Below are 23,980 nucleotides of genomic sequence, written 5' to 3' on the forward strand. Positions count from 1 at the left end.
AAAAAATTGTTGTAATTTAATAATTTTCTGGGAGAAATACTTCATTTCCTGGAACAATTTCAAGAGTGCCAACGCTTTCAGCCATGACTGCATATTATGATTATAGTTATATCATGTTTCTCCCAGACCTTTTTTTTTTTTTTTAAAGAAAAAAGCATGCTATATTATTTAATCCATACAGTGGACATCAAACTAAAAGTACGGTAAATCAAACATTGCTTTTTGTTTGTGTTCCAAAAAATAAAAAAAATGCTCCAAAATAGCACAAACAAAACCATCAAAAAGTTATGGCACTGAGAACATAGCAACTTTTTTATTTTTTAAGTGAGTCTGTCAACGTAATTGTTATGCAAATGATGGGGCTAAAGTGCGCTCTTGGTGTGGCCAAGCAATTGGTGCACCATTGTGCCTCATTTGCATATTGGGGGCCTTCCACTGCTTCTGACGAACACTGCTCACTTCCAAGAGCGAACGCTGTCTGAATGCTGGCGGGGTGTATGTGAATAAAGGAGAAAACTTAGAAGCCACATGTATTTGTTCTCCACCTTCTCTATTTCTCTGAAGCCGATCACTACATTTCTGACTGCAAACTTTTGTGCGAATCCTGGACAACCCCATTAAATGCATTAAATTGTGCCACAAAAACAAGCCCTTAGGCTACATGTGTATATATACAGACACGTGTCAGAGGTTGTGATGCACGGCCTGGCGGTGGGTTTCCTGACCTGAAGACAACAGTCTCATAGGCATATATGAGACGGTCGAGTTTGGGTCAGAAGAACCATAGTCAGTCTGTACATCATGGTCTGTATTTGGATCACAACAAAAGAATGTATGAATTACTCCAAAATATTTATAAAAAAGTTCCTTTGTCTTCAGGAGAAAAAGAAAAAAAAAACACCTGTGCTCTACTGGCTGAACAGAGGCGCAGGCTCCTTTAGTCTCACATGTCATACACTACTTTGGTACAATTGAAACGGTGTTCTAGGACACAGATTTCAGAAGAGGATCAATGGAAAGTCTTCCACTCGGGGAGAACAGATCTTTAAACACTTGTGGCTCATCCAGTGACAAACCCCAATGTCCACCTTTACAGTAACTTTAGTTGATTCAAAATAGTAATGTTTTTAATATAAAAAAATATATTTTAAAGTAGTTGAAAACAGGTTGTTTAAGGTGATGTAATGGATCATAAGTCTTTGCATTTCATTTTGTTACCTGAAATGAAAGCGTTAGACAAGCCTGGCTGTGGAGTCATTAAGTGAAAATTCCTTCAGAAATTGACAATAAATAGTAATAAAAGATGTTACCATTTCACTATGGTAAATCACTTACATTGATTAACACAAAATATATATAATAAAGCTATGTGCACACGTTCAGGATTTTTAGCGTTTTGTTGGCAGTTTTCCGCCGAAAAAACACTAAAAAAACCACTCACGTAAGAATACCATCCACATGCTGCGTTTTTTTCCGCATCGGAAACACATTCCGGAAAAAAACGCAACATGTTTATTCCTTGTGCAGAATCGCGGCGGTTCCGCACACATAGGAATGCATTGATCCGCTTACTTCCCACATGGGGCTATGCCCACCATGCGGGAAGTAAGCGGATCATGTGCGGTTGGTACCCAGGGTGGAGGAGAGGAGACTCTGCTCCAGGCCCTGGGAACCATATATTTGTTAAAAAAAAAAAAGAATTAAAATAATTTAAAAAAAAATCGTGATATTCTCACCTTCCGGTTGCCCCCGCAACCTTCCCGCTCCTCGCGATGCTCCCGTTCCCAGTAATGCCTTGCGACAATGACCTGTGATGACGTAGCGGGCTCGCGTGATGCTACATCATCTGGAGTCATTGCTGTGAGGTATTACTGGGAACTGAAGCTGCCGGGAGCATCATGAGGAGCGGGAACGCTGTAGGGGCCATTGGAAAAAAAAAAAGTAAAAAAAAAAAAATCAAAAAACAAAACAAAAAACAAAAACAAAAAACAAAAACAAAAAACAACAACACAATTTTGTATTTATTTTATTATTTTTAACATTATATCTTTTTTACTATTGATGCTGCATAGGCAGCATCAATAGTAAAAAGTTGGTCACACTTGTCAAACATTATGTCTGACAAGTGTGACCAACCTGTCAATCAGTTTTCCAAGCGATGCTACAGATCACTTGGAAAATACTAGCATTCTGCAAGCTAATTACGCTTGGAAAACGCTAGTGTTTAGCGGGAATACCCATGCCAATTCTGCATGCGTTATACCCGCGGCAGGAAGTTGCAGAATTGCAGCGGAAACTTCCGCAGCAATTCTGCAATGTGTGCACATAGCCTAATAGTTCTAAATTCCTATGAAAATCAATAATCAATAATTTAACCAACCAATATTACTAAAAGGAAAATATTCTGTACATTTCCATTGACTCGAACAAAAATTAGCTCCAACTTTCACTCCACAGTTTTTGTAACAAGAACTGAAGATATTTTGTGCACCACCACCTACCTGATGTCAGAATTAGTATAATTACAACTTTGGTTCCAACTGACTTGAATAGGGCAGAGGAAAAAGCTTAAGGGGAACGTCATTGGAGTAGAAATGACCGAATGTGTTAGAAATCGATTGTCACACAAATTCAGCAAGAATAGGGTACCAATATGGCACGAATATGGCAAAGTCATATTCGCTCAACTCTAGCTGTCACGCTCCAGTTAGAGCAACAGCCGTTTTGCTCAATGCTCATGCTGAGACTTTAGTTAACACGTGACAAAGTGTGGAAACTGCATACTTGTGGTTACACGATATCTGCTGAACCCGGCAAACGGCGCTGAATACTAATTCACTCTGCTAAGATTCTGCAGCATGCTGAAAATTTGCTCAGGGGTGGACAACCCCTTAAAAAAAAAAATATTCTCTTGACCAAGTAACATACAACCCAATACAGCAAGGTCAACATTAGAGAATTGTTCAGGTTTGAGTGTTCATTGTAGAAAGTCACTGATACTAACAGACAAGTTGAAGTCTCAAAGCTGCTGATCCTCCAATGAATGGCCCATACCAAGAGCGGACGACAGCCCATTCCTTGAGAATAATAAGGGAATATGTTGGGGTTATACACATCTACTGATGTCAAGCATATAGTGGATACATTAGGTAACTGTCAGTCCTATCTTCTTCCACAGTCTGTGTTCTGTGCTGGTAGGCAGATTCAGACACTGCTCAGCTGAGTTTTGCCAACCTTCTTCTCTTGTCGGAGTCGTTTCTTTTTCAATTTCCTGCGTACTTGAGCATCTTGTTTTTTCTGAAATGCCTCCTGAATGTGCGCCTTGAATTTCTTTTTCTGTTTCCTGATTTTCTCCAGTTCAGCTTTTCTTTTTGCCTCCAGATCTGGATCCTTACATTAAAATAAAGTAAATAATATTTAAAAAATAACCCTTTCCACCATGCTACCATAAATGTAACATACACAACAAGAATAGAGCGGGCTCAGAGGCTATGCCCAAATTCTCTACAGCAGGTGTTAAAAAATCATGTTTGACTATCTGACAGGATGAATCAATGTTTAGCAGATGCACCAAGAACATTACCTATGAGGAGGAATAGTGCCTACTGCAAAAAGGGATATCGGTTCGGGACATTTGAATAGTTGCTTGGTCGGGACAATAAAAAGAGTGATAAGTGTAATTTTAGACATTTAATTTATATGTGAACAACGGTCTGCTCCCAAATTGGGAAATGTCACTTCATCCTGTAGCAGGACTGTGCCCTTGTACACAAGCTAAGGTTCATAAAACCATGCTGTGGTCACATTGGTGTGGAAGAACTTGGGTGTCTTTAAACATGTTTGGGATCAACTGGATCATTTTTCTTATCCAACATCAGCGTCTGACCTCAAAAATTGCTTGACTGTGTGAGTGAACACAATCTAAAATCTTGTGGAAAACCTTCTAAAGGAGAGTGAAGGAGTATTATAGCAGTAAAAAAAAGGGGGGCAACTGTCCCATAAGCTTACATCAGTGTGATGGTTTCCAAGCTGAAATTTGCTACAGAAAATCATTAGATAATGACTATATATGCATAGTGGTAAGGAGAAAACCTCAGTGTGTAAGATCACATAGTATGTCCAAGTAAAGCAAGATAAAAGAATATGATTGTTGGATAACAGGATTTTTGGTTGCTTACCGTAAAATCTGTTTCTTGGAGCCTTCATTGGGGGAAACAGGAACCATGGGTGTATGCTGCTGTAGCTAGGAGGCTGACACTATGCAAATAAAAAAGTTAGCTCCTCCTCTGCAGTGTACACCCCACCGACAGGAAGTAGGATATTCAGTTAGTGAGAAAGCAGTTGGAGAAGCAACGTGTAAAACGAGAAATAATAATAATAATAATCTTCATTTATACAGCGCCAACAAACTTAAGCAGCGCTTTACAGTTTAACAGTTTCAAACACTCAAAGAGCGTTCAAAGAACGCAAACGTTAACAGTATAACACAATAAACAGAGCTGTTCAACTTGGGAGGGTGCTGTGTCCCCCAATGAAGGCTCCGAGAAACAGATTTTACGGTAAGCAACCAAAAATCCTGTTTTCTCTATCGCCTCTCATTGGGGGACACAGGAACCATGGGACGTCCCAAAGCAGTCCCTGGGGTGGGAACAGCAGAAAAACTCCATTCAGGTCGGAGGAATCACCACTGCCGCCTGCAAGATCCTTCTGTCTAGGCTGGCAACTGCCGAAGCACAGGTATGGAGCTTATAACCTTTGGCAAAAGAGTGAACGGAACACCAGGTTGCCGCCTAGCAAAGTTGTAGGGCGGATGCCCCATGGTGTACCGCCCTGGAGGCACCCACTGCCCGGGGCAGAGTGAGTCTTAATACCAGGAGGAGTCACTCTGTTCTTGACCCGGTGAGCCTCCAGAATGGCAGGTCTGATCCAGAGAACAATCATATCCTTGGAGGCCGGCAGGCCTCTTGGCGTACCGTCTGGAATGACAAAAAGACAGTCCGTCTTCCTAAAGAAGGCGGTCCTAGACAAATAGATCCTCACCGCCCTGACCAGGTCTAGCCTGTTCAGCGAACGCCCCAGAGAATCGATCGGAGCAGGACAAAGGTGGAAAGGACGATCTTATTCAAGTAAAAGGAGGACACCACCCTGAGAAGAAAAGGCGACGAAGGCCGTAAAACTACCCTATCCTGGTGAAGAACGAAGAAATGGGGCGACAGGAGAGAGCTACCAACTCCAAGACGCGTGGAGATGGCCACCAGAAACGCCACCTTGCAGGACAGAACAGACAGTGAGGCTCATGGGGAGGCTCAAGGGGGGAACTCCACTGAGCCTCCAGAACAAGATTGAGGTCCCAGGGATCCACGGGAGTAGCCGCATGCGCCACTTGAAGAAAAGTTCTGATCTGAGAACGGGATGGATATAAATCTTCGTACCGTGATAGCCAGTAGCTAAGGACCTCTGAAAGGGACTTCAGAAAAAGGATGGAAAGGGTTGCTATCTGACCCTTCAGGGAACTAAAGGCAAGGCCAGCATCAAGTCCCGCTTAGAGAAAACAGCCAAAATGGAAGGTTTCAACAGCAAAGCTGTTAACTTGAGCCACCAAGAACTCTCTGGCAGATGGGTCCCTGGTACAGAATATCTGACCTGACTGGGGGCCTCCAGTGGGAGTCCGCGAGGAGATGGACGATCTCAGCGAACCAGAACCTTCTGGGCCAATCTGGTGCGGTCAGAATGACCGGCACCCCCTCCGCATTGATCTTCAACAGCCTGGGAAGGAAGGGAGGAACAGAAAGGGAAGTACAAATTGCGACCCAGAAATGGTCAAAGTATCGGTATCCACAACAAGAGGATCGCGGACTTGGAAACAAGCGGTGGAACCTTCCTAAGCAGTCGGGCCGCCAGGAGATCCATGTCCGGAGTTCCACATCAAAGGCAAATCTGAAGGAAGACCTCCTGAAGCAGGGACCCTTGTCCTGCCGCAAGGCCCTCGTGGCAGAGAAAACACTGCGGCCTAGTTGTCCACGCCGGGGATATGCACTGCGGATAGTGCCGAAACCGTCGCCTCTGCCCAGAGGAGGATCTTGGATACCTCCGCCATTGCCAAGAGACCGATTCCCTCCCTGGTGATTGACATAAGCCACAGCCGAGGCATTGGACGTCTGGATTCTGACTGGCAGACCTCTGAGAAGCCTTTCCCAGTGACTCAGGGATAGAAGAGAGGCCCCTATCTCAAGGATGTCAATCGGCGGAGAGGACTCTTGCTCCGACCAGCGCCCGTTCAAAGACGGATGGTGAGAAAATGCACCTCAGCCGGGAAGGCTGGTGACCGTCGTCACCACCTGCCCTGGGAGGACCGGACCTGGGGAATGAGAGGGGATGACAGCCACCAGTTGAGAGGCTATTAGAATCGGACGGAAAGTCGGATTGGAGGATCCAGAGACAGCACAGACGTGTCCCACTGAAGAAGGATGGCCTGCTGAAGTGGTCTCAAGTGGAACAGCGCAAAAGAGAATGCTTACGGAGCTGTCACCCTGCATCACAGGACCGTCGTAGCTGAACGGGAGGAAGGCAGCTGAGGGCCCTGCAGAGAGCGAACTCCGTATGGAGAATTGCCCGCTTCTCGAGAAGAAAAACCCCCGGCGGTGTCGAACAACATGCCTAAGAGGACGAGACACTGACTCACAACAAGACAAGACTTTGTTCTGTTGGCCAGCCACGAGAAACGGGACAGGGAGTCGAGGACGATGGTCAGACTCTCCTGGGCCTGAGAGAGGGGCAGAGGCTTGATGAGGATGACTTCAAGGTATGGAATGAGCACTAGGCCCCTGATCCTCAAGGAAAATCAGGACATGGAGCAAGGCATCTTGGATATCCAGGGAGCACAGGAATTCCTGTGGATCCATGGAAGCCAGGACTAAACAGAGGAACTTCATCCTGAAATGCCGCAGGCGGAACCTTCTGTTCACTAACTTCAGAGACAGAATGGGTCGAACTGCGCCGCTCTTCTTCGGCACTACAAGCAGGTTTGAATAGAAACCTGTGAAGCGTACCTGCTGTGGGACGGAAACAATAACCTCCAAACAAAGAAGGAAGGTAATGGACGCAAAGAAACCTGGGATCAGAGGAGGATTTTTAGAGGGCGGGATTTGAAGACCCGAAAAAAGAGAACCCTATCTTGTATCTGAGATCTAAGCGTCCTCCACCGAAGCCAGCCAAACATCCCTGAAAAAGGCAGGAGATGCCCGCCCAAACTGGAAGAAACGCTGGGCCGTTAGCACGAGTTATGCCGAGGAAGATCTGCCAGGTCTAGGCCTTGTGGACCAACCATGGGAGTTGCGGGAACGCCGGGAAGGGGTAGGCTTAAAGGAAGCCTTTTCTCTAGCCAGACGAGATCGCAGTCTGTGTTAGCTAGAGGAATCTTCCGACGCCGCAAAACAGCGAAAGGACAAAGGGAACTCGTGCCTCCCGTGGCGTCATTAATAATTTGTTCCAGCATGTAGCCAAAGAGACAGGCCCCCTGGAAGGGGAGGCCGGTAAGGGACTTCTTGAAGACAATTCCGCCTGCTGTGTGTAGAGCCGAATATTCCGTCGGATGGCCACCATATTGCTGGACGCGTGAGCTGCACAAGCCGCGCATCTAGGGAGGCAGATACCAAATATTTCCCTGCATAGGAAATCTGGTCCGTCAGGTCAGCTAGCTCCCCCGGAGGAGCTCCAGCCGGGGTTCTCTTACAAGGCTGTTTGGTCCATCTATTTATGGTCCTTGAGACCCAGGTAGAGGCTATGGCCGAGGCACAAAGTAGAAGCAGCCGTTTCAAAGTCTGATTTATCCAGCGGTTCTATAATTGTATCCTTGGAACCCATGCCAAGTTGGTAGACAGTCTGGGAACTGACGAGTCCAGAATTGCCCGCTTCCTGCCGAGGAATCAGTCCAGTTAGCGATGAGCTCAGGAGAGAAGGAATATAGGATGCCGAGACGCTTTCCTGTGTGAAAGCATCTGGTATGGCTCGCATTTCCCCTGGCAAGTACCACCTCAAATTCAGTGTGTGGGGCAAAGACCTTGGAAAGGGGTTTGACCGTCTAAACGAAACTGCCTATTCTGCGGGTTCCGTAGAGGTATCCATGATGCTTAGGGTCTGGTTGATCGCAACAATAAGGTTATGTACCTGTAGTGAAACCAAGTCTGAAACTTCCTCTGCAAACATGACCGAGGAAGCCCGTCTCTCTCTCGAGAGAGGAGGATCAGGAAGAGTGATTTCACTGGCCCAGACCGAAGGGCAAGATGGAGCGGGAAAGAAAGGTGTCAGGTGGACGTCCTGGTCTTCTCCAACCGACAGGCTCTGGAGGGCGAGTAGGTGGGGAATGGAGCTGGAACCGAACCTCTAAGCACGCTTGTGTGCTAGGATCATGGTCCTGCTGTCGGATCTATGAGGATACGGGGTGGCAGTACATGCCGTACTCATAGTCCATAATGTGGGATTACAGGTGTGACTGTTCGCCCTGTATCCCTCCGAAAAAAAGGAACCTAGAATTTTGCTCTGTATCTCTTGTGGCTGGAGTTGAACAAGGCTGGACGTGTTCACCCTGTGAGAATCCTGTGACCCACTAGCAATTGCGGTCAGGCACGGACATCAAGGTCATGACATCCTGGTGAGGTCCGCCCCAGACTGAGACAGAAGGAAAGCCCACCCAGGGATAGGGGTCTCGTCTCACCCGGGGTAGGGACTCCTGGACAGGGAGTTGCTGCAGCTGACAAGAGGAAGCAGGAGGACGGGAACGCTCTGCTTATAGGATGAGGCCTGGGAGCAGACCCACTAAATGATGCCCGAAGGTTAGGGTAACAAGAGAGGGGAGTAATAGACTGCATAGCAGAGCTACTCACAGTAATAGTAGAGTCCTGTAGACTGCTCCCGGCTGTAGCTGCGACCGGCATCATGGCACAGGTCTAGGGCACCAGCAATGAGACGGCAACCTAAGGAGGATGCAGGGGACCCCGCCGGAGAAAGCGTGTGCTGCGGTAAAAAGGACCCGGCTGCAGTCTGGATGAACCGCAGATGGTGACCGCTGAAAGGGCGCTGGAACGTGCACCCTGCTGCGATGTGGCGTAGAAGTCATGGGCCCAGGAGCACCAAGATGGCGCCGGTGGGCGGGGAGAAAAGAGATTGTCGGGCGGGAGAAAGCCCGCCTAATGAAAGCGGAAGTGAACGGAGCGCGGCACCGCAAGTAGGCCTGGGCAGAAGTCGGGGCCTAAATTACAGGCCAGCGACCGCCGGAGGAGAGAGCCGCGGCGCTGGAGCAGTGCGCCGCAGTTAGAAAAACGGCGCGGCAGCCTGCCAAGGCTGTCACGCTGGAGACGATGGAGCGGCCAGCCATGAAAACCAGCAGCGCCAGAGCAATGCGCCGCAGGGAGAAGCGGCGCGGCAGCCTGACAGGGCTGTCGCGCTGGAGAAGGTAGTGCGGCCCCATTAAAACCGCGGCGCCGGAGCAGTGCACCGCAGGAAGAAACGGCACGACAGCCTGTCAGGAATGTCTCACTGGGGAGAGTGATGCGGCGTAGGAAGCGGCGCGGCGTAGGAAGCGGCGCGGCAGCCTGTAAAGGCCCCGCGCCGGAATAGAAGGCAGAGGGGCCACAGATGCCGCATGGGAACAGTAATCCTGGGCCGTGCTGCGCAATCTGGGTGCAAGCGACGAACAGGTAATCTGGGAGCCCCTAGCAAGACCCCCTTGAATGATTTGGGATGGGATGGGATGGGAAATACCTCAACTTCCCACGCCGATACTAACCTGAAGAGGAATGAGACGTCCAAGCTGATGGACGTCCTCGTCTCCTCCAAAAGACAGGCTCTGGTGGGCGAGTGGGTGGGGGACGGAGCCAGGACCGGACTTCTGAGCACGCTTGTGTGCTAGGACCATGGCCCTGCTGAGGCATCTATGAGGATACGGGGTGGCAGTACACGCCGTACTCATAGTCCGTATTGTGGGACTACAGGTGTGACTGTTCACCCTGTATCCCTCCGGAAACCTGAAAAGAAACGACGCACATTGATGTAGATAAGGGTCTAGTGAAAGACCCGTGTCCACCTCCTACACCACCTTCAAACTGAATATCCTACTTCCTGTCGGTGAGGTGTACACTGCAGAGGAGGAGCTAACTTTTTTATTTGCATAGTGTCAGCATACACCCATGGTTCCTGTGTCCCCAAATGAGAGGCGATAGAGAAATAATTTTATTTGACAATAGGTATAGCTTCGGTCATTAATGTAGTGAATGTTAACTCTCCATGTAGGACCATTAGCACGTCCCAATGAATGAAATCTTTGGCGCTTATCATCATTACTATAACTGAGAGCACCTTACCTTTCCTTCTAGTATAAGCTGTTTCCTCTTGTTTATCTCCTTCTTCTCATCAAAGTCTGTACATTCTAGTTTCTAGGAGCGATAGAGAATACTAGTTAGTACCCAGTGCACCATCGGGTGTTTCTAATTGTAAAGGAATCATTCCATTACATCTAGGAGGAACTAAGAGGAGACTTACAATTTCACATTCTCGCCTTGTGACATTCACTTGGGTAAGGATTTCCAGGACTGCACTTTCTTTCACCTTATGTTCTTGTAGTTTCAGATCTGCCCATTAAGAAACAGATTTAATAAAGTGAAAACGTCTTCTAATATATTGTCATGTCCATTATCCAAATGCACATAATTAAGAAGCATGCCATCTCAACCTTGAGTAAGGAGATCTATGGTAAATTTAATAGTAGGAAGGACCATCACCAAGCTTAAGGCCAAGGCTTAAGGTAGAAAAACTTAGAAAGTAATAGAGAGTGCATATAACAAAACTGACAAACAAGGCACTTACTGATTTTTTCTTCTATAGCATGCACCAGATGAATATCATACTGAGTCACCAATGTTATTGCCATGCCATGGCGTCCTGAAAAGAAAAAATAAAAGGATTAAAGACGATGATCTTGTAGGAATCCCCAGCATAAGTCACAGTTTATCAAAACAAGTTTTCAATGAAATTTGGACCCTTCTTGGACCAATTATTCCTGAGAACTGCCAATGAAATCAATACATGGACAGATATTAACAGAAGTATCTGTCCCTATGGAGTAAAAGAGAGATCCTTGGGGCATCTGCCAGGGTTCTCTCTGTAATTAGACAGCACACAGATGTATCACAGATGGCAACTATGTGGTGACTATTCACATCATGGTCTGAAAATGGCACTGATCTCTGACATGCCCCAGTCTTTCTATTTTTGCTGACACTTGGGATGACTATGAAAAATGATCATGTCAAATCAGTTATTGGCCATGAATTATTCAGGTTTTGTTTGCTTAGAGAAAAAAATAAATCACACATCATTGGGACACATACGAGAAAACCCAGTTGAGTGGACAAGGTCTTAATCATCTAACATTACCAACTTCTTCACCAGCCCATTCCCGTGGGATTAGATGTGCTTGTCTCATTCCCGGCACATGATGGAGGTGGCATAAAGCTATTATCTACCTGTAGCAGCAGTGAGCGCAGCTGATGCTGACCGGAATCGCCTTTGCCTAGGGGCTACTGGATTTGCAAGTGTCATGCTCAGATACTTACACACCAGCAAAGAAAAATGGCAGCACCCGGCGGCTGCAGAAAAATGATAATTACTTACGGGTAATTTGATTTTCCAGATCCATGACAGCACCGTTACATGAGAGATGGTCCCGCCCCCAAGAACAGGAAACCTGCATAGGAGATAAAAGATGGGGGCGGCACCTCTCTCCTCAGTTTGTTTACAGAGAATGTAAGGTAACCGCTATTTTAGTTTTAGGCATATAAAAAATTATATTTAACTCTAAGACTATTTATCTATTGTTAAGTGGTTATTACCCCATCTTTCATTTGTGTATATATATATATATATATTTTTTTTTTTTTAAGAGATTTTTTTTTTTTTTTAAGAGATTTTTTTTTTTTTTTGTGAAACACACACCATCACCAAGATAGGGCGGGAACTAGAGCGGTGCTGTCATGGATCTGGAAAATCAAATTACCCGTAAGTAATTATCATTTTTTCCCTTCCCCATGACAGCACCGTTACATGAGAGGAAGAAATAGAAAGAACCTCTAGGGTGGGACAACAGCAGATAGTACTTTCCTACCAAAGGCAAGATCTGATAGCCCCAGATTCAATCTATAATGGCGGAAGAAAGTAGAGGGTGAAGACCATACTGCTGCATTACAGATTTGCTCTATCGATGCATTTGCCCTCTCTGCCCAAGATGTGGAAATAGCCCTGGTAGAGTGGGCCGTAACACCAGGTGGAGGGACCTGTCCCGAAGAGGAATAGGAAAGTGATATGGCCATACGGAGCCAACGTGCAATAGTCGACTTTGTGGCCTTTTTTCCCCTGTTTGCCCCCTGAAAGGAGACAAAAAGGGCTGAAGACTGTCGCCATGGTTTTGTCACTTCTATATATTGAAGAAGGCAACGTCTGACGTCCAAGCAATGGAAGGTTTCTTCTCCCTGGGATTTTGGGTTGGCACAGAATGAAGGCAAGATTATCTCCTGGTCCCTGTGAAATTTCGAGTTGACCTTAGGTAAGAAGGCCGGATCAGATTTTATAATTACCCTATCCTCCAGAATTTCAGTATACGGAGGGTCAATAGATATAGCCTGAAGCTCACTAATGCGTCTGGCTGAGGTAAGGGCAATCAGGAGAACTGTTTTTAGAGTTAGCGCTTTTTCCGATATGGAGGAAAGAGGCTCGAAGGGAGAGGAGGTCAAGGCGTTTAAAACTAAATTTAAATCCCAGGGAGCGACCTTTGGACGAGGTTTGAATGGTCTGGCTGTAAAGGAGGCCCGAATGAACCTACACACCCAGGGGTGATCAGCCAATTTTTGGTCAAACAAGGCGCTAAGCGCCGAGACTTGCACTTTTAGAGTGCTGGTAGATAATCCCCTCTCCAGACCCTTTTGGAGAAACTCTAGGATTTCAGATATAGGGACCTTCTGAACGGTATCAGTTATCCCTCGGCCTGAGAATTCTAAAAATTTTCCCCATACCTTTTGGTATTTATCAGTTGTGACTTTTTTTCTACTGGACAGTAGAGTAGTAATTAACGGATCCGAGAACCCCTTTGCTAGCAGAAGTCCCCTCTCAAGTTCCAAGCAGTGAGGTGTAGGCTGTGAACCTGAGGATGTGTCACCGGACCCTGGTGCAGAAGGTCTGGGACCTCTGGAAGTATCCACGGGTCCGAGATGGACATACGTCTGAGCCAAGTGAACCAAGCTCTCTTTGGCCAGAAGGGTGCGATTAAGATTATGCGTGATTTCTCTTCTCGGATCTTCTTCAGGACTGTAGGGATCAATGGGATCGGGGGAAACGCATAGGCTAGTTGGAATTTCCATTGGTGTAGTAACGCATCTACTCCTTCCGGGTTCTCTTTCGGGTTTAGAGAGTAGAACCTTTTTACTTTCCGATTCTGCCTTGTGGAAAAAAGATCCACTTGAGGAAGCCCCCAGACTGCACAGATTTCTCCAAATATTCTTTGATTTAGCGACCACTCGCCCTGGTGCAGGACGTGACGACTCAGAAAATCTGCGACAAAGTTTTCCGACCCCTTTAAGTGTGTACTTGTGAGGGATAAAAGGTGGTTTTCGGCCCAAAGAAATAGTCTTCCTGCTTCTTCCATTAGGGAACTTGATCTGGTTCCTCCCTGTCGATTTATATACGACACCGTTGTGCTGTTGTCGGATAATACTACCAAATGTTTTCCTTTGAGATCTTCTTCTGATTGAAGAATTGCTTGCCTTACTGCTGTTAATTCCCTCAGGTTTGAGGAGGCTGATTGCATCTGTGGATCCCATAGACCCTGTAGGATCCGATCTGATAGGTGTGCTCCCCAACCTAACGGGCTCGCATCTGTGGTCAGTATCACCGGATTGTGGATTGACCATGGGACCCCTTTTTTTAGATTTCCGGAATCTAGCCACCAGCTTAGAGAGTCCCGGACATGTTGTGACAATACGATTTTTCGGTTTAGATTGTAGGGTATTCTTGTTTGTTCTGACAGGATCTCCCACTGTAGGTCCCTTGAATGAAGTTGTGCCCATTGGACCGCCGGAATTGTTGCAGTAAGCATGCCTAGGAGGGACATGGCTTCCCTCACCGAGACGTATTGGGCCACCTGTATTTGTGTTATTCTTTGTTTTATGCCCTCGATTTTCCTGTCTGGAAGGATACAGATCTGTTTGATTGAATTTAATTGGATCCCCAGGAACTCCTGTATCTGGGCCGGAATCAATCTTGATTTTTTTAAGTTTATTATCCACCCTAGTTTGGTTAGTAGCTCTCGTACTGTCGTAACTGCTTTTATGCAATCTTCTTGATTGTCTGCTATCAAGAGGAAATCGTCTAAATAGGGCACTAGCAGAATGTTTTCTCTCCTTACGAAGGATGCTACTTCCGAAATTATTTTTGTAAAAATACGAGGAGCTACCGATACCCCAAAGGGGAGACATTGGTATTGTAGATGGGTGTAGACCTGCCCCAGCTGCACAACCAACCTCAGGAATTGTTGATGCTCCTGCCATATAACATCCTGGATACAGCAGTTTTACCGCCGTTCTCAGAGTCTCCATTTTGAATTTTTCTACTCGGATGAATTTGTTTAATTCTTTTAGATTGAAAATAGTTCTTAAAGATCCATCCGGCTTTGGAGTGAGGAAAAGGGTGCTGTAAAATCCCCTTCCTATTTCCTGCGAAGGTACTCTTACCAGGACTTTTTTGTCTAGAAGAAGACGAACTTCTTTTTCGAGAACCAACTGGTTCTTTTTGGCCACACGAGTAACTTTCATTCGGTGGGGAGGAAGGGAGATGAAATTTAACCGTAGACCGTCTGTTAGCAAGTTGATTACCCATTGGGACGGCTGTAAGGTTACCCACTGATGGACAAAAAACCGTAACCTTCCTCCCACCTGGAATATGGCGTCATTGTTTAGGGTCTGGTTTTGGGGGTTTATTGAAAAGAAAACCTCTTTCTCTTTTCTCACCCCAGGGTTTCCCCCGTGTGGTTCTATCCGTTGGGCGGCCTCGGCCCCTACTCGATCCTCGAAAGGACCGACGATTGTCATACCAACGTCTTCTAAAGAAGGGAGGTGGAGGGAAGTGTTTTTTCTTGTCCGCCGCTTTTTCTAAAATCTCATCTAAAGCGCTGCCGAATAAATATTGGCCCTCACAGGGGACTGCACAGAGCTTCACTTTGGATTGGAAATCAGCATTCCAGTTCTTTAACCATAACGCCCTTCTTCCTGAATTTGAAAGGGCACTAGCCCGGGCAGCAAACCGCACAGAATCAATGGCAGCGTCCGCCAGGAATCCCGCTGCATTTTGAAGTGGAGGGATGACTTCCAGAAGTCTGTCTCTTGGACATTTGTTTTTTATTTGGTCGCTAAGTTCCTCCAACCATTTAACCATGGCACGGGCAGTACAAGTAGCCGCTACTCCAGGTTTAAACGCCCAAGTTGAGGCTTCCCAGGCTGATTTTAGAAAGGCATCCGCCTTTTTATCTAGGGGGTCTTTTAGGGCCCCCATGTCCTCGAAGGGAAGTGCTATGCCCCTGGAGGTACTTGCGATAGCCGCGTCCAACTTAGGCGCCTTTTCCCATTTCTCGCAAATTTCCTCACTAAAGGGATATTTACGTTTCAAGGCCTGGGGAACTGAAATCTTTTTATTCGGTTTTTTCCATTCTTTTTTAATGAGATTTAGAATGTTATCATGAAACGGGAAAACTTTTCGTTTCTTATCCTCCAAATTACTGAACATAGAGTCCTGCACTGTTTGCTTCTCTTTTGGCGTCTCAACCCCCAGGGTGGACCTGACCAGTTTTAGCAACTTCCCCACATCTTCTGATAACACATAAGGCCGGCCACACTCTTCATCTGAAGAGTCCAGGTCCGAACCCTCGTCGGGCGGAAGCTCACCCAGTTCACCCTCGGATTCTACGTCAGATGCCTGGGCAGACGTAGGGAATGGGTTTACGGAGCTCTGCAGTCCATGATGTTTTAACTGCTCCTTTACAGTGCTTTGTACTTCGCTTCTAACAATATCTTTTATATTCTGAAGCAAAGATGATGACTCTTCAGACACAGTTTTTTCTATGCATGAGCGGCACATACGCTTTTCATACGTTTTGGGAAGGCTTCTATCACAGAGTGCACATACTTTATGCTTTTGTTTAGAGGTGACTTTTTTTCCCTGCATATATACAAAAAACACAGTGTCACTGACATGTTTTTTGCCTTACAAAGGCACTCACCCACCGGACCCTTAGTACCACGACAGGTTGTGGGATTTCAGCTGGGATCGTCGATTCCTTCGGATCTGCCATCCTGCAGGAGACTGTTCCCAGCGCCTGCTTGCCGCCTTGTCAGTTTTAAATATGGCGGGCAGGAAGCGGTGTGTGCGCCTCTGAACTTCCTCCCCCCCGGGGAGTGTCAGCACACCGCTTCTTCAGCGTGTAGCGTCACTTCCGGTTCAATCCCGGAAGTTCCCCCATTCAGTCGGCGCCAGCGTCGTGATGGGAACGCTCACTCTTTTTCCCTCGGCCCAGCCTCCGGCCAGGAGCGGACGTCGGGGAGTCCGCAGTGGGAAGGACGCACCTGCAGCTCCAGGTATGGAGGCGACGCGCACACGCCGCCACCGCTGCTCCCACCGCGGACCTCGGTCAGAGACCGGCCAAGCACGGGAGACCTCTCCCCATGCAGCACCGCAGGTTCCCCGCAAGAACAGGAAACCAAACTGAGGAGAGAGGTGCCGCCCCCATCTTTTATCTCCTATGCAGGTTTCCTGTTCTTGGGGGCGGGACCATCTCTCATGTAACGGTGCTGTCATGGGGAAGGGAAAAAACTAATAAAAAAAAGTTAAAAAACCACTACACTTTATATTAACCCCTTCATGACCAGGGCTTTTTTCGGTTTTGCGTTTTCGTTTTCCGCTCCCCTCCTTCCCAGAGCCATAACTTTTTTTATTTTTCCATCAATATGGCCATGCGCCATTTTCCAATACCCGTTGCGTCTCCATTTTTCGTGATCTGGGGTCGGGTGAGGGTTTATTTTTGGCGTGCCGAGCTCACGCTTTTAACCCCTTCACCCCCAAGGGTGGTTTGCACGTTAATGACCAGGCCAATTTTTACAATTCTGACCACTGTCCCTTTATGAGGTTATAACTCTGGAACGCTTCAACGGATCTTGGCGATTCTGACATTGTTTTCTCGTGACATATTGTACTTCATGATAGTGATAAAATTTATTCGATATAATTTGCGTTTATTTGTGAAAAAAACGAATATTTGGCGAAAATTTCGCAATTTTCCAACTTTGAATTTTTATGCCCTTAAATCACAGACATATGTCACGCAAAATACTTAATAAGTAACATTTCCCACATGTCTACTTTACATCAGCACAATTTTGGAACCAACATTTTTTTTTGTGGCGGAGTTATAAGGGTTAAAAGTTGACCAGCAATTTCTCATTTTTACAACACCATTTTTTTTTTAGGGACCACATCTCATTTGAAGTCGTTTTGAGGGGTCTATATGATAGAAAATACCCAAATGTGACGCCATTCTAAAAACTGCACCCCTCAAGGTACTCAAAACCACTTTCAAGAAGTTTATTAACCCTTCAGGTGTTTCACAGAAATTTTTGGAATGTTTAAATAAAAATGAACATTTAACTTTTTTTCACAAAAAAATTATTTCAGCTCCAATTTGTTTTATTTTACCAAGGGTAACAGGAGAAAATAGATCCCAAAATGTGTTGTACAGTATTGTTCAGTATTTGTCCTGAGTACGCTGATACCCCATATGTGGGGGTAAACCACTGTTTGGGCGCATGGCAGAGCTCGGAAGGAAAGGAGCGCCATTTGACTTTTCAATGCAAAATTGACCGGAATTGAGATGGGACGCCATGTTGCATTTGGAGAGCCCCTGATGTGCCTAAACATTGAAACCCCCCACAAGTGACACCATTTTGGAAAGTAGACCCCTTAAGGAACTTATCTAGATGTGTGTTGAGCACTTTGACCCAACAAGTGCTTCACAGAAGTTTATAAGGCAGAGCCGTAAAAATAAAAAATCATATTTTTTCACAAAAATGATCTTTTCGCCCCCAATTTTTTATTTTCCCAAGGGTAAGAGAAGAAATTGGACACCAAAAATTGTTGTGCAATTTGTCCTGAGTACGCTGATACCCCATATGTGGGTGTAAACCATTGTTTGGGCGCAGGGCAGAGCTCGGAAGGGAAGGAGCGCCATTTGACTTTTCAATGCAAAATTGACTGGAATTGAGATGGGACGCCATGTTGCGTTTGGAGAGCCCCTGATGTGCCTAAACATTGAAACCCCCCACAAGTGACACCATTTTGGAAAGTAGACCCCTTAAGGAACTTATCTAGATGTGTGGTGAGCACTTTGACCCAACAAGTGCTTCACAGAAGTTTATAATGCAGAGCCGTAAAAATAAAAAATCATATTTTTTCACAAAAATGATCTTTTCGCCCCCATTTTTTTATTTCCCCAAGGGCAAGAGAAGAAATTAGACCACAAAAGTTGTTGTGCAATTTGTCCTGAGTACGACGATACCCCATATGTGGGGGTAAACCACTGTTTGGGCGCATAGCAGAGCTCGAAAGGGAAGGAGCGCTATTTTACTTTTCAATGCAAAATTGACTGGAATTAAGATGGGATGCCATGTTGCGTTTGGAGAGCCCCTGATGTGCCTAAACATTAAAACCCCCAACAAGTGACACCATTTTGGAAAGTAGACCCCCTAAGGAACTTATCTAGATGTGTTGTGAGAACTTTGAACCCCCAAGTGTTTCACTACAGTTTATAACGCAGAGCCGTGAAAAGAAATTTTTTTTTTTTTTTTTTTCACAAAAATGATTTTTTAGCCCCCAGGTTTGTATTTTCACAAGGGTATCAGGATAAATTGGACCCCAAAAGATGATGTCCAATTTGTCCTGAGTACGCTGATACCCCATATGTTGGGGTAAACCCCTGTTTGGGCACACGGGAGAGCTCTGAAAGGAAGGAGCACTGTTTTCCTTTTTCAACGCAGAATTGGCTGGAATTCAGATCGGATGCCATGTCCCGTTTGGAGAGCCCCTGATGTGCCTAAACAGTGGAAACCCCCCAATTATAACTGAAACCCTAATCCAAACACACCCCTTACCCTAATCCCAACAGTAACCCTAACCACTCCTCTAACCCAGACACACCAACCCTATTCCCAACCATAAATGTAATCCAAACCCTAACCCTATCTTTAGCCCCAACCCTAACTGTAGCCCCAACCCTAGCAATAACCCTAGCCCTATCACTAGCCCTAACACTAGCCGTAACACTAGCCCTAACCCTAGCCCTAACCCTAACCCTAGCCCTAACCCTAACCCTAGCCCCAACCCTAGCCCTAACCCTAGCCCTAACCCTAGCCCTAACCCTAGCCACAACCCTAACCCTAGCCCCAACCCTAGCCCTAACCCTAGCCACAACCCTAACCCTAGCCCCAACCCTAGCCCTAACCCTAGCCCTAACCCTAGCCCTAGCCCTAACCCTAGCCCTAACCCTTGCCCTAACCCTAGCCACAACCCTAGCCCTAACCCTAGCTCCAACCCTAGCCCTAACCCTTGCCCTAACCCTAACTCTAGTCCTAACTCTAGCCCTAACCCTAATGGCAAAATGGAAATAAATACATTTTTTAATTTTTTAATTTTTCCCTAACTAATGGGGTGATGAAGGGGGGTTTGATTTACTTTTATAGCGGTTTTTTTAGCGGATTTTTATGATTGGCAGCCGTCACACACTGAAAGACGCTTTTCATTGCAAAAAATATTTTTTGCGTTACCACATTTTGAGAGCTATAATTTTTCCATATTTGAGTCCACAGAGTCATGTGAGGTCTTGTTTTTTGCGGGACGAGTTGACGTTTTTATTGGTAACATTTTCGGACACGTGACATTTTTTGATCGCTTTTTATTCCGATTTTTGTGAGGTAGAGTGATCAAAAACCAGCTATTCATGAATTTCTTTTGGGGGAGGCGTTTATACCGTTCCGCGTTTGGTAAAATTGATAAAGCAGTTTTATTCGTCGGGTCAGTACGATTACAGCGATACCTCATTTATATCATTTTTTTTATGTTTTGGCACTTTTATACGATAAAAACTATTTTATAGAAAAAATAATTATTTTGGTATCGCTTTATTCTCAGGACTATAACTTTTTTATTTTTTTGCTGATGATGCTGTATGGCGGCTCGTTTTTTGCGGGACAAGATGACGTTTTCAGCGGTACCATGGTTATTTATATCAGTCTTTTTGATCGCGTGTTATTCCACTTTTTGTTCGGCGGTATGATAATAAAGCGTTGTTTTTTGCCTCTTTTTTTTTTTTTTTTTTTCTTACGGTGTTTACTGAAGGGGTTAACTAGTGGGGCAGTTTTATAGGTTGGGTCGTTACGGACGCGGCGATACTAAATATGTGTACTTTTATTGTTTTTTTTTTTATTTAGCTAAAGAAATGTATTTATGGGAATAATATTTTTTTTTTCTTTCTTTATTTAGGATATTTTTTTAATTTTTTTTTTACACACATGTGGGGAATTTTTTTTTTACTTTTTTACTTTGTCCCGGGGGGGACATTACAGATCATTGATCTGACAGTGTGCACAGCACTCTGTCAGATCGACGATCTGCTGTGCAGGGCTGCAGGCTTACCAGCGCCTGCTCTGAGCAGGCACTCGGTAAGCCACCTCCCTCCCTGCAGGACCCGGATGCCGCGGCCATCTTGGATCCGGGACCTGCGGCGAGGAGGGAGGTAGGAGACCCTCGGAGCAACGCGATCACATCGCGTTGCTCCGGGGGTCTCAGGGAAGCCCGCAGGGAGCCCCCTCCCTGCGCGATGCTTCCCTATACCGCCGGCACACCGCGATCATGTTTGATCGCGGTGTGCCGGGGGTTAATGTGCCGGGGGCGGTCCGTGACCGCTCCTGGCACATAGTGCCGGATGTCAGCTGCGATAGTCAGCTGACACCCGGCCACGATCGGCCGCGCTCCCCCCGTGAGCGCGGCCGATCGGCTATGACGTACTATCCCGTCGAGGGTCAGATAGGCCCAGGTCACCTCGATGGGATAGTACGTCTAAGGTCACAGAGGGGTTAATGATACAACTTTGGTGGAGATACGATCTTTTGATCGCCCGTTATTACATTTTAACGCAATGTTGCGGCGATCAAAGAAACGTAATTCTGGTGTTTCAAATTTTTTTCTCGCTACGCCGTTTAGCGATCAGGTTAATGCTTTTTTTTATTGATAGATCGGGCGATTCTGAACGCAGTGATACCAAATATGTGTATATTTTATTTTTTTATTGTTTTATTTTGAATGGGGCGAAAGGGGGGTGATTTAAACTTTAATATTTTTTTTTTAAACTTTTGCCTTGCTTCAATAGCCTCCATGGGAGACTAGAAGCTGGCATAGACTGATCGGCTCCGCTACATAGGAGTGATGCTCAGATCGCTCCTAGGTAGCAGATTTACTGAATTGATATGAATGCCGACCACAGGGTGGCGCTCACAGCAATCCAGCATCATGTCCCGGCTTTGATGTGGGTTCACCGTCGGAGCCTGCATCAAAGCGGGGGTTCTGACCTCGGACGTACGATCTCATCCGAGGTCAGGAAGTGGTTAATAATTATTGATTATATAATCAATAATTATTAATACAAAAATAATAATTGTGACACATTCCATTTAAAGACATACAGAAGAAAGAAAAGGACCACATCACTGGTACAATGCACGTCGCATGGATGTCAGCCCCACAAAGACACACAGTCTTATACACCAATAGTACAGAGAAATATTTTAGAGGCAGAACGTACAGTTGTATCCTAGCCCATTGGCCAGATTAGATAGACGGTGGGGCATAGTTTTGACTTGGCACCACAGATGTACGCAATATGGCACCTACAGGCCTAAATCTACAAATGGTGCTTTAGCAGAATGGATGATATACTGTATATACAGAGTATATAACAGTCTTTTTGTCATTTTTAACCAGAACATGTCCACAATCTATGCTACAAATGTGGCAGATAAAAAACTAAGCATCTGAACCACAAAGCAGATTTATAAGTATTTATTTCAACTTCAGGTTTTGCAAAGTGGCCAGTGGAGAGAAAAAAGTCACTTCTTGACAATGTACATTTGTTGTACCTTACTCCACTTTTGTGGTGGACATTATGATGAAAATAATAATAGTATGTATGTACGTACGTACGTACGTACGCATGCATACATACATACAACAATCAGGGGAGTAAAAGGAAGCCATTCTCATACAGAATAATGCATTGTATAATGAAGCCACATCTAAGAACAGAAATAGGCAGTTCAGTAGTGAGAAAATAAAAGCCCTGAGCAGTTGTATAAAGTGATCCCAAACAATCATATGGCATCCTGTTAACATGGCAATGAGACAAAGGATAACATTGCTTAGAGCCGACAATCCCTACCTGCCCTTGCTGTACGGCCCACACGATGGATGTAGCCTTTTGGCAGGCCTGGGGTATTATGATTGATCACAACCTGCACGGTGGGAATATCTAGCCCCCTGGAAAAGCAAGTGAAAAGTGAATACATTCCTCATGCATGGCTTCACTCAAGCACTGTAGCCAATGTAGTCTACAAGACAGCAATATTCTGCACTTGATACTAAATAATCCTATTGATTCACAGTCAATGGGGAATAAATGGCACAATTCTGGTTCTCACACTACAAATGCACAATAATGAACATGGACGATCATAAAAAAGGGAAGAAGCCAATGTTTTGCAAAAGAAAACAAACAATTGAGCAGCAATGTAAGAAATTGTAATTCCTATTGTAAGACACCACAGAATAATTACAAACAGGGTCCATTACAGAGTATGTACAATATGGCTGTCATTACTACTGTACACCAGGACTCAAGCATTTCATATATTACATTTGCTCTCAGTATATAATGTAAAAGGAATCTGTCACCCCGGGACGTATATGACCTATTAATATGGGCATACAGGTAATAGAAATGTTACACTAGTCCTACCTGTATGCCTAATATTAATGGTCTTGGTGCTGAGAAATCTTATATTCTTTATGTTAAGAATTTCTTCCAGGCTCCAGGGCGTGCGGTGCCTGGAATAAATCTCTGCCCTCCTATCTTCATTACAACACTACCCCATCCCATCAGCGTCAGTTACGGCCCCGAAATCCTGCACCCTGCAACTCCCTCAGAAATACATACCTCATCCTCCCTCCTGTGGGAGCTGCATTCAGGGATCTTCTGCGCAGGTGAGTCACTGTGACCTCCTCCAGTGTGCGCCTCGATAATATGCTCTCTCCACTTCCTCCCTGCACAGTCATCTCTAGGAATCATGTGTACATAGTGATGACTGTGCAGGGAGGAAGTGGGGAGAACACCTTATCGGTGCGCACACTGGAAGTCACTGGAGCGGAAGTCACCAGCGCCTGAGCAGAAGGCAGCACCCACAGAAAGGAGGATAAGGTATGTATTTCTGAGGGAATGCAGGGCACAGGATTCCAGGGCCATAACGGACGCTGATGGGAGGGGGTAAGTATTACAAGGAGGACAGGAGGCAGGGATATCCTCCAGGCACCGCACTCCCTGGAGCCTGGAAGAAATCATTAGCATAAAGACAGAGTATAACATTTCTCCACAACAAGACCATTAATAAGAGGCATATGGGGAGGATTAGTGTAACATTTCTATTGCCTGTATGCCCATATTAATAGGTCATATACGTCCCAGAGGGTGACAAATTCTCTTTAACATCTTGCCTCCGCAGCAAATTGTTATTTTTACATTTGTATTATTTCCTCCCCCTTCTTCCAAGGGTCACAATTTATTTTCTCCCCT

At 45.6% G+C, this 23,980-nt stretch overlaps 1 protein-coding gene across 1 annotated transcript in view; it reads right to left on the reverse strand.

The window, feature by feature from the left end:
- Positions 1-1,111: 1,111 nt before the first annotated feature.
- The window catches only part of DDX49 (DEAD-box helicase 49), a 41,619-nt gene continuing 18,750 nt past the window's right edge, over positions 1,112-23,980 (reverse strand). Inside the window, exons 9-13 of the mRNA XM_077252698.1 lie at positions 22,574-22,671; positions 10,861-10,935; positions 10,537-10,625; positions 10,359-10,430; positions 1,112-3,390 (exon numbers count right to left, since the gene is read on the reverse strand). Of these exons, the coding sequence (XP_077108813.1) occupies positions 3,205-3,390; positions 10,359-10,430; positions 10,537-10,625; positions 10,861-10,935; positions 22,574-22,671 (520 nt within the window). The 3' untranslated portion in view covers positions 1,112-3,204. The remainder of the gene's footprint in view (positions 3,391-10,358; positions 10,431-10,536; positions 10,626-10,860; positions 10,936-22,573; positions 22,672-23,980) is intronic.

This window comes from Ranitomeya variabilis, chromosome 1, assembly GCF_051348905.1.
Source record: "Ranitomeya variabilis isolate aRanVar5 chromosome 1, aRanVar5.hap1, whole genome shotgun sequence".
Taxonomy (NCBI): domain Eukaryota; kingdom Metazoa; phylum Chordata; class Amphibia; order Anura; family Dendrobatidae; genus Ranitomeya; species Ranitomeya variabilis.